Here is an 11,256-nt window from a genome sequence, read left to right on the forward strand (position 1 = left end):
CACAGTTGTATGTGGTAAATACCACCTTCCCACTTGGTTATGAACACAGCATATAATTTTGTCTGTGATGCTGCGTTAATAGGAAACTCAGATGTGCTAGTCGGAAATAGGAAACTCAGACATTTCCGACTTGGAAACTCATTGTAGAAAGATTTACATTACATTTACATTTTAGTCATTTAGCAGACGCTCTTATCCAGAGCGACTTACAGTTAGTGAGTGCATACATTATTATTTTTCATACCCCCGTGGTAATCGAACCCACAACCCATGCGCCATGCTCTACCAACTGAGCTACATCCCTGCCGGCCATTCCCTCCCCTACCCTGGACGATGCTGTGTCAATTGTGCGCCGCCACATGGGTCTCCCGGTCGCGGCCGGCTACGACAGAGCCTGGATACGAACCAGGATCTCTAGTGGCACAGCTAGATGATACAGAATCAACCAATAGGAACCTCAAAGCAAATAACTAGGTTTATTGTAACTCGGAGGTTCCGAGTTTCCGATAGCCCGTGAACTCGGCATCATGCGTTTACGATTTTTCATTATGCGCAGTTGCTGCACACTTTCCAAGCTTTCTGTCTAGAAATGCGCATGTGCAGTACAGTTCTGGGTGGACTTCTTTGAACACTCAAGTGCACTAGCCATCACTGCATCCTCGGCAAGAACCCAACACAGACGAAACATGAGCTTCACAGTCGAAGAGAGGGGAAACCCCAATACATTGAGCTATCGTTTGTTTTTCAGTAAGTATGGTTAACTTAATGGAAATATAGCTTAAGCTAGTTTAGTTACTAGCTAGCTATAATACGGTCCATTGTGGATTTCCCGGCTTACTAGTGGGATCGGGTCCCACCTCCCACGTGTCACTTTTATTCATTCATTTCGCGTTGGTTTTATACTCCTAATGTCAAGTTCAAGTGTAGATTTCACACGTATTGGCACCTAAGGATCGTTTAGTATATGCATGTATCAGCGCTTTGACCTTTGCTCCCCATTTGAGTTGAGGAGACAGATACAGTAGCTAGCAATTGAATGTTTCTGGACATGAATTAGACTTACCGGTATCAGGATCCAATTCAGCTGTGTTAGATTTATTCTGTCATAGTGGTATTTCTGATATTAGTTAGCAAGTATTGTTGGGATACCACACCAGCAACCTCGATAAATAATATTTTAGCTACTGTACGTGTGGGTTACGCCCAGTTTCAGTTTCTAAGATCAAGACTAAGCTTCAAGACCTGTCAAACAAGTTTCTCATGTAACTAGTGTTATCCTGAATGTATCTTTGTTCAAATGTGATGTAGCAGTCTTTCATATTTGTTGCATACAGTGCAGCCTTTGTGATTGCGCACTTAATTACCATTACAAACGGTTGGAACTATTGTGTCCGAAATGGCACAATATCCACTATCCATTAGGGATCGGCATGAGTACTTGAGTACTCAAACGGACGTCAAAGCTTGACCTTTAACCAAAGATTTTAAAAAATAATCCAATACTGTAAAACTATTTAGTGGAATGTGCTTTGTGGCTGCCCAAACGGGTGAAATTTTGTCTTCCATTTGTGTATTTGCGGGGCACAACAAAAAAGAAACCATGCCAAGCATTGTCCCTTTTAGCTCAGTTGGTAGAGCATGGCGTTTGCAATGCCAGGGATGTGGGTTCGTTTCCCACGGGGGACCAGTATGGAGAGAGAAAATGTATGCACTCACTAACTGTAAGTCGCTCTGGATAAGAGCGTCTGTTTAAATGACTCAAATGTAAATGTAAAAAAATGGTTAATTGCATCATGAATATCATGTGTAAGTGGTTGATTACAGACATTTACCCACACACTAAAGTTAAAGGTCACTCATGTTCTCCCATTCTCATTATGTATGTTGTCTGTTCTCTGTAGAAAATGCTGATGGAAAGTATGTCTCCCCATTCCATGACATACCTATGTATGCTGATGAGAGCCAGGTAAAGTATGTCACCTTTATCCTGCTACAACGCTCCATTACATAACACACACACACTGAATGGAGATGGGATATCTATTCAACTGCTTCTTTATAGAAAGATACCCACTTAGTCTAACGTTTGAATCCATGGTTAAAGCTGCAATATTTAACTTTTTGGGTGACCTGATCAAATGCACATAGAAATGTGAGTTGTAGATATGTAATTCTCATTGACAGTAAGTCTAAGAAGCGGTAGATATTGTAACGACCCTGGGTTTATAAGCGCGGATATCGACTCTGCCACGCGAGCATGCTTTTGGGGCACAGTCGATGGCTCGCTGGACTTCGGGCTAGAAGGTTGAGGGTTCGAGACCTGCTCCCTGCCTGTTTCATTACAATATGGTTTTATGTGCTCTATTTCTATGCTTCTCATTATTAAGTTTCATTTTTACTTTCGGTTTTGGTACAGGAGCTCAAGCAAACATATTAAAGAAAGGAGGAGATAGGAATCCCATTGGGCAATGAAAGAAAGACGATAACGCCCGCCCATCAGACTGTTGACTAATCGCGTTCGTTGTTATGCAGCGTCACGCGTTGAGAAACCTGCCTATTTTCCTCGAAAGTGCGTAATGTCACGATTCCAACGCTATACGATATTACAGATAACAAGTTAATTATCTCACATCTCGGAAAACATTTGTAATGTTGTACTTCTTGTTGACGAAATTCATGTTAAACTTGTGTTTTGAGCTAGCGCCCAATTGACTCACATTCACTCCTTGGAGGAGAGCGCGCTTTTTCCCAGAATCACCCAGAATGCACCGCGTGGTCCTTTGACGACGCATTGGCAACGTACACAATGGGGGTTCATACGATTCCAATGGTGTTTCCCATCTCCTCAAAAGTATGTCTGGCTCAAGTATGGGTAGCTGCAGCCCAATATGGCGACCGGAGTATAAACAAGTGGGTGAGTCTAAAGGAGTAGGTGTATGGAAAGCAAATCAGCTAACACGGGGCACAGTGCCCTTCGCTCCCGCATCTTTCACAGCAAAGAAAGACCAAGCTAGAGATGGGAGGGGCACAGCCAGGCATAGATAGGTAGGCATGTCGGCCACCAGGCAGACCGTCAGAACCGTGCATCGGTATTCAAAATATGTAGGCTATAGGCTATCGCAATGCTGTATTTAGCAATTTCTTGGATTGCAATGTCTTGCACAAGTTCACTAAAGTAGGGTCTATCAAAGAGTATGCAGAGCAATTCTACACGTAACAGACCGAAGATCAAACACGTTTTTCATAGTGAAGAGAAAGGGGAGCATGCGAGGGAGAGTGAGGATAGGGGCAGGCAGGGAGACGATCAGTGGCGCAGTGGTCTAAGGCACTGCATCGCATCGCAGTGCTAGCTGTGCCACTAGAGATCCTGGTTCGAATCCAGGTTCTGTCGTAGCCGGCCGCGACTGGGAGACCCATGGGGCGGCGCACAATTGGCCCAGCGTCGTCCAGGGTAGGGGAGGGAATGGCCGGCAGGGATGTAGCTCAGTTGGTAGAGCATGGCGTTTTTAACGCCAGGGTTGTGGGGTTCGATTCCCACAGGGGGCCAGTATGAAAAAAATAATGATGTATGCACTCACTAACTGTAAGTCACTCTGGATAAGAGCGTCTGCTAAATGACTAAAAATGTAAAAAATGTAAATCAGAACTGTGCCTATGGGCTATACCAGTGGTTCCTAACCTTTTTTGGTTACTTTACCACCAACTGAATTTTGCTCTGCCGGAGTACCCCTTAAGTACCCCCTCGTGCATTTTACCAGTAGGCCTATGGTCTCATGAGTCTTCTCAAGTACCCCCTGTGGATAGGCCAAGTACCCCCAGGGCAGGGGTCCTAGGACCCCTGGTTGGGAACCACTGGGCTATACTGTATCTTGGTCATCTGTATCTAGCAATGCCACGTAAATTCACCAAAAGTATATATTAGGCTATCAATGAGTATGGCTAAGCCATTCTTCATAGTGCCAGTGAATTGAAGTTAAACATTGCCAAATGCATCAGTTTAATGAGGCCTAAATGTGCAATAACAGTATTGCCTATAACTTATTTAATGAAACCCTGGCTGGCTGTTGATGTCCTAGGTCAGGGCTCTCCAACCCTGTTCCTGGAGAGCTACCTTCCTGTAGGTTTTCGCTCCAACCCCAGTTGTAACTAACCTGATTCAGCTTATCAACCATCTAATTATTGAATCAGATGCGCTAGATTAGGGTTGGAGTGTGAACCTACAGGATGGTAGCTCTCCACAAACAGGGTTAGAGAGCCCTGTCCTAGGCAATAGATTGCAAAGCAGCATCCCCGCTGAACTTTTTGGAAATGGCAAGTTCACTTTGTCATCCATAAACAGTCAAGTGCAAATACGGTTCAGCAGCTCAAATCAGCAGGATGTGGGGGGGCATTGTTATTAGGAAGGACGTCTACCATGGATGGATCGCTAAAATAATGAATATGATCACACTTCATCAATTTCAATATTATGGGGAGACCTATACCAAGTAGCCAAGCACGAGTTGTCAGTGTAGCCTATTATCATCCAGACATGACGTTGAAATATCTTCACAACTACAATAAAAACTTCCAGGCTTCCGTCATAAGAGAATTCAATTTGAAGAAAAAAATGAATTACAGGGGGCAGTTTGGAAAAACGGATCCTGTGTGAATTGTCCTCTGGAATAACGCATATGCTTGGATAATAATTACAAAACCAACGTCTCTAGTAATACCCGTCCGAATAGGGCTATAACATGGCAATGAATAAGTTTTCAGCGTAGAGTGCGCCACATCATCCCATGGGATATCGCTGAAATAGTATTTCTATATTCAAACAAAATAGGCCTTTTTATAGGCAAATGGACAGCATCATGCTCATGTCAGTCCTCTGGAACGCAAATGTAGTCTTCCTAGTAGGACCGCAATAATGAGATGGTGTTTGTGTGTGCGCATCCGTTTCAGCGTGTTTTGGGATTCGAGCAAGAGTCTACTCCTACGACTCTACCTACAGGAGTCGGAGTCGAGCAGGAGTCGACTCCTTTCGACTCTAATCACAGGAGTCGGAGTCGGAACCAACTCCAAAAATCCTGAAGAGGTGCACCACAAAAAAAACAACTCAATCAAAACCCCTATTTTCCTTTCGACACACCCATTTGCCCATACTCCGGTCGCCATATTGGGATGCAGCTACCCCCTTCTCCACCAGCTTCAACCAGCTGAATATACAATGAAAATATATTTCACAGCAGTTTAGATGGTACAATGATTCTCTACACTATCGCTTGTCTTGTCACATAGGCCGCCTAATTTCAGTTTATTAGAATTTTAGCAACCAGGAAATGGTAGAGTGATTTCTGCGTATTGCCCCTTTAAAGATGTAATTGAGTTGTTGTATCTCCATAACATTCTTGGTCGGAATTGTTTGTAATGTATTCATTTTTGCTCCCAATGCGTGTGGGAGAGTAGGAGTAGCGCTAGCAAGGTCATAGTCTGTTTGTAAAAGCAATGGTCTTTACCACTTCAACACTGAATTCTTTTATCATTGGGCAGTAACTCTGGATGACCTATTGTCTTATCTCTCTGGAGTAATATATCAGCCTTTCCTTTCCTCCAACATATCCATAGGCATAAATAAATTATTCCTGGGTATATTGATATTATGATATGTGACAAACAGGGACACAAGTACGAAAATGTATGCACTCACTACTGTAAGTCGCTCTGGATAAGAGCTTCTGCTTGATGACTAAAAAGTAACTGTAACAACAACAGAAAATCTAGGAACTTTGGAAAGTAAAAATGTCCATGGTTGTTATGCTCAGTTTGTGTACACCTTTTACATTTACATTCGAGTCATTTAGCAGATGCTCTTATCCAGAGCGACTAACAGTTAGCTAGGTGGGACAACCACATATCATAGTCATAGTAAGTTCATTTTTTCCCCTCCAATAAAGTAGCTATCAGCAAAGTCAGAGCTAGTAAGGGGGAAAAAAGTCAAGTGTGAGTGTTAGTTCAGAAAATGTTTTTCTTGTTGGGGGGGCTGAGGATTATTTAAGATGCTCTTCGAAGAGTTAGGGTTTCAGATGTTTTCGGAACATGGGCAGGGACTCTGCTGTCGTAGCTTCAGGGGGAAGCTGGTTCCACCATTGGGGTGCCAGGACAGAGAAGAGCTTGGCTTGGGCTAAGCGGGAGCTGCCCTTCCATAGAGGTGGGAGGGCCAAGAGACCAGAGGTGGCAGAACGGAGTGCTCAGGTTGGGGTGTAGTGTTTGAGCATAGCCTGAAGGGAGGGAGGGGCAGTTCCTCTTACTGCTCCGTAGGCAAGTAACATGGTCTTGTATTGGGTGCAAGCTTCGATTGGAAGCCATTAGAGTGTGCGGAGGAGCGGGGTGACATGGGAGAACTTGGGAGGATTGAACAACAAGCAGGCTGCAGGGTTCTGGATAAGTTGCAGCGGTTTGATGGCACAAGTGGGGAGCTCAGCCAACAGCGAACAAGCACACATTTGTTTACTACTAGTGAAGTATGACTCATTGCTTTCTTCTCTTTCAGAACATTTTCCACATGGTTGTTGAAGTACCAAGATGGACAAACGCAAAGATGGAGGTAGGTTCACGTTGATTGATTTTATTAGCCAGTTAAAAACAATACATATACACACAGTACATGCATTTTAAAAACCTGTATCCATTTGTCACTTATCAGAACAATTCAACCATTATTTAGCCAGATAAGTCTGGCTTTTACGATAACTACCTGGGGCCTGTTTCCCGGACACAGATAAGTCCGGTAACTAAAAAGCTATTTCAATAGCGATTCTCCATTGAGCATGCTTTTTTTTGAAATCCTGGCTAGTCAAGCAAAATAAGACACAAGATAATTCAATAATGTTTGGCTTTTCTACTTTCAGATTGCGACCAAAGACCCCCTGAACCCGATCAAGCAGGATGTGAAGAAGGGGAACCTGCGTTACGTCGCCAATGTTTTCCCCCACAAAGGCTACATCTGGAACTATGGAGCAATACCTCAGGTCAGACAGTCACTAACCTGTCACCAAGCTGCACGTGGTCTGAAATACAGGCCTGTGACTGTACATTTACAAGAGTTCAACATTTACAAGACTTTTGGCATTCCAACATAAGCCTTGTAGTGTGTCACTGTTTCTGCATTCAAACATGTTACAATGCAGACTAACAAGTTTGTAGAAGCAGACCGACGCTATATGTCCAACTCAATTCATTGATCACCTAGAATTTACTTGGCCATGATTGCCTAGTTCTCTGTTGTCATATGAACTAAATATCACAATCTCTTTTGACTGTGATATTTCTCTTTCTCGATAGACTTGGGAGGACCCCGAGCACAAAGATGGAGACACTGACTGCTGTGGTGACAACGACCCCATTGACGTCTGTGAAATCGGTACCAAGGTACAGCACTTGTTCTTTATCCTTTAACTACTATTAAACTTTGGAGCCGTTTTAAGGTCTTGATATTGTTTCTTCCATTCAATCTCTGCCATTCCTACATGCCTAAGGTGTCATTCAAAGCAGCATTTTGTCACCTAAGCAAGGTGTCCAATTTCGAAAAGTATGCCCAACAATTTTGCTGGGTTTGTTACTACATCAGCTGCCTGTACTGATTTTGTGTTGTGAGCTTCATTTATGGTTGTGTGATGAAATGCACTTTCCTCCGGCATGTGATCTGCTTTTTGACTATCATTGAAATTGACCTATCCCCATATCAATATCTTACTTTTGTATGCTGTACTGATCATACATCTGCCTCATCTCCAGGTGTGTTCGCGTGGTGAGGTGATCAAGGTGAAGGTACTGGGGGTTTTGGCCATGATCGACGAGGGGGAGACAGACTGGAAGGTCATAGCCATCAACGTGGAGGACCCTGAAGCTAAGGACCTGAACAGTAAGCATTGGAGGAGCTGGATGTGGACTAAACAGAGAATCCCTAATATAACAGGCCATTCCTTAATACTGCCCATTAGCCCAGTCACTGCATATAGTAGTACTGGAATATGATTGCTCAAGTGAAGAATGCAGTCATTGAACAATTGTTTTCCCAAGTGTGTGCGTGTGTATTCCTATTGCCACAGTCATCTGCAAGTGAAAAATGCAATGATTCAATGTTTTTCCAAATGTGGGTGTGTGTGGCTGCGTGCATGTGTGAGTCTATTCCTATTGCCACGGTCATCCCCCCTCCTTTTCACTCACCTGTCGCCCTATCCTGTGTATCTCAGACATCGGTGACATCCAGAGGCTGAAGCCAGGTTACTTGAAGGCCACAGTGGACTGGTTCAGGAGGTACAAGGTACCAGACGGGAAACCAGAGAACCATTTTGCCTTCAACGGAGAGTTCAAAGACAAGGTATCCATCTTGTACCCCATACACAGGAGTTTGTGTTCTGTAAACCTTTGGCCCGAGCCAGAATGGCTCATCTCCTCTTTCTGTAGTGTTTGACAAGGTATTGTAGCCTTGAAGTTGCCACAGCCTTGTGTTACAGTAGCTACATCCACCCTCATCAACATACTTTTCATTTTATCTATTTACCTTGTACCACGTCTACCCTCATCTAAAACCGCTTTTTCAATCTAGATACATGGATAGTCGTTTAGCCTGGATGCCAGTCTGTCTGCAATAGCCATGTTAATATGCCAGTGTAGAAATGTTGCATTGTTGAATGCAGAAACAGTCTGGTACCAAGGCTAGATTGCGTTGGCCAAATAGAGGCAAATTCAAGAGTTTGTGTTGTACAAGAACTTACATTTATTTTGCAAGACCCAAAGGGTTGTATTATCCTGTTGCAACATAGTGTGTCCCTGAGGATGCATGAAACCTTTTCACAATATACAGTGTCCATTGAAGTTCAATAGTAACTTGTAAGAAACTTGTTTTAAAGTGATTGGTTCAGCTAAAATACAGAAATACAAAGGGCTGGTTTCACGGACACAGATTAAGACTATCCTGGACTAAAAAGCACTCGCATTTGGGATTCTCCATTGAGTTTGCATTTTCCAGGAGTAGGCTTAATCTGTGTCCGGGAAACCACCCCAAACTGTATGTTTCCTTGCCCTACAACAGCCTTAGCTCTGTGTGTTTCCTTGTCAGGAATTTGCAATTGAGACAATCAAGAGCACCCATGGCTTCTGGAAAGCACTTATCTCTCAGAAGACCAACTCTGGAGGACTCAACTGGTGAGGAGAGCATACACGATTTACAATCCTCGTACAGTACAATACCTAGAAAACTGGCATTTGTTACAGTCCCATCATTTCAATATCATTACTGTAAATTAGATCAGTCTTTAAAGGCCCAATCCGTAATTCCAACATGTAAGCCCCGCCACTTAATTTGTGAAATTAGACCTTACTTCTGAAGAACTACAGCAGCAAGCAAGAACTTGTTTGAATCTGAAATACATTATTAATGAATACATGACTGATGTGACTGTTTTTCTCCAATCCTGCAGTAAAAACACGTGTGTGTCGGCCGGCGACAGCCCCTTCTGCTGCTCCACGGACGAGGCCAAGGCTGTCATAGAAGGGGTCAGTACCTTCTGCTTCTCTATGGCTAGTTTCTAGAACTTCAGGGTCGGGTCAGAGCTCTCCTTTAGAACTTCAGGGTCGGGTCAGACCTGTCTCCTTTATGTGCTGTGCTCTTAACTGCTGGGGTCAGTAGCTATTTCAAGTAAAATAGAGAAGTTCAAAGTGCATTTCAAGGATGAAACTCGCTTCTGTTGATGGGGTAGTACTTCAAATCAAAATGAGCAATTGCAAGGATTGTAACGTTCTACACATACGTACCTCCTCCTACATGCATCTATTGTGGTCAAACATGTTTAGCCTACACATTTATAAATTGCTCAATTGGACCATCCAATTATGTGTATTTATTTATGTTTGTATTTTTTGGGATAATATTTTTTTTAGACAAGCCCTTGTGGAACCGAAGATCCTATCCCCTGCTCAGGTATGTCTCTCAAAATAATTTTTACCTCAAGATTGAGAAACGTGTACTATGAATATACTTTGTTGTATTGAATATCGTGTGAATGTGTTGGACGTGCGCTGACAATGCAATTGTTATTTGTTTTTATGCTGTTAATTCTGCCTATTTGCTTGAACTTATAATAAAAACTGATCTAAATTGATCAACAAAATTTAACTCTCACTGTTCATAATGGTCCTTGATATGATCATATATTTATGGATTGGATCCTGCCTTGACTCAGATATTTATTTGACATATTGTAAACCTCCCACTCTTTATGGTCATTTTATGACCAACCTGGAATGATAGGAAAGAACTGCATGGTTGTACACACATTTTATTTTATGACCGTCAATTCCATTGCTATTCAGGAAGTAAGCTAAGATTCCAATAAATTTTTTCGTCAGTGGGGAAAATTGGAATTTCAATTTACTAATGGAATTGACCCAATGGATTCAGGTGGATTCACTTGACTTACTCTGTACACATCTAATCATGTGATTTTTCTATTTCCAGTGGATAAATGGTTCTACTATGAGAAGGCGTAACTTTAAGATGATGACTCAATGGACCAGAAGTGTCTCACCTGTTTAGCAAGCGTACTTGAAGATAATAGACTTAAGGACAGTTGTGGCTGAGAAAGAATAGACTCTTCTTCGTACTCAGAAGATAAGCGACGATGGGACAAAAATAGTTAAATAATGTCTTAGGAAATGTATTGTTACAGTTATTTAACGAAGGTCTCATTGGAGATGTGCTGTCGAACAGATAGTACTGGTAGTGTACTTCCTATAGCTAGCAACTCATGTACTGTGTGGGATCATCTTAATTGTTTTAATAAAGCTTTTTCTGTAAAACAACAATACTATGATGGTTTTGTTGGATAATGTAAAAAAAAAATGTATAACAACCTTCAATATTTTATTTGGTCTGACATTATTTTGTAGAAAGTTATACTCTGTTACCCAGCTGACATGTAGATGAGGGCTGATATGGTTACACTTTGCTAGAACAGTCGGAACACTGTACTGTGGAAAACGCACGTTTGTATGTTGTGTTCTTCTGCCATCTAGTGGTAATGTTCTATACCACAGCGCGCTTCCTAATTACCGTATGTCATTCTCTGCATAGCTGTGCGTGCTACAATAAATTGTATGTGTATTTTTAGGTTTTAAAAATATATAAACTTTGTTTTGATGTGAGATTCTGAGTTCATTGTCTCAAAATAAAATGACATAAAGATATGGGATCAGAATTTAACGTGACGCCTG

The 11,256-nt window shown here is 42.3% G+C and overlaps 1 protein-coding gene across 1 annotated transcript; it reads left to right on the top strand.

Moving 5' to 3' along the window:
- Window positions 1-598: 598 nt before the first annotated feature.
- Window positions 599-11,187, top strand: LOC121574103 (inorganic pyrophosphatase). The gene is made up of 11 exons (XM_041886707.2): window positions 599-747; window positions 1,902-1,966; window positions 6,533-6,586; window positions 6,891-7,010; window positions 7,324-7,410; window positions 7,777-7,903; window positions 8,235-8,362; window positions 9,104-9,189; window positions 9,465-9,540; window positions 9,925-9,964; window positions 10,502-11,187. The coding sequence occupies exons 1-11, from the start codon at window positions 687-689 to the stop codon at window positions 10,531-10,533; spliced, it is 876 nt and encodes a 291-aa protein (XP_041742641.1). The 5' UTR covers window positions 599-686; the 3' UTR covers window positions 10,534-11,187.
- The last annotated feature ends 69 nt before the right edge of the window (window positions 11,188-11,256 follow it).

The sequence above is a fragment of the Coregonus clupeaformis genome, chromosome 1, assembly GCF_020615455.1.
Source record: "Coregonus clupeaformis isolate EN_2021a chromosome 1, ASM2061545v1, whole genome shotgun sequence".
Taxonomy (NCBI): Eukaryota; Metazoa; Chordata; class Actinopteri; order Salmoniformes; family Salmonidae; genus Coregonus; species Coregonus clupeaformis.

What these genes read in the sequence shown, in the direction of transcription:
- LOC121574103 (XM_041886707.2), top strand. Translation starts at nt 687, where the DNA reads ATGAGCTTCACAGTCGAAGAGAGGGGAAACCCCAATACATTGAGCTAT. An exon ending in GGACAAACGCAAAGATGGAG is followed by an intron (nt 6,587 to 6,890) that starts GTAGGTTCACGT and finishes TTCTACTTTCAG; the next exon opens with ATTGCGACCAAAGACCCCCT. An exon ending in ACTATGGAGCAATACCTCAG is followed by an intron (nt 7,011 to 7,323) that starts GTCAGACAGTCA and finishes CTTTCTCGATAG; the next exon opens with ACTTGGGAGGACCCCGAGCA.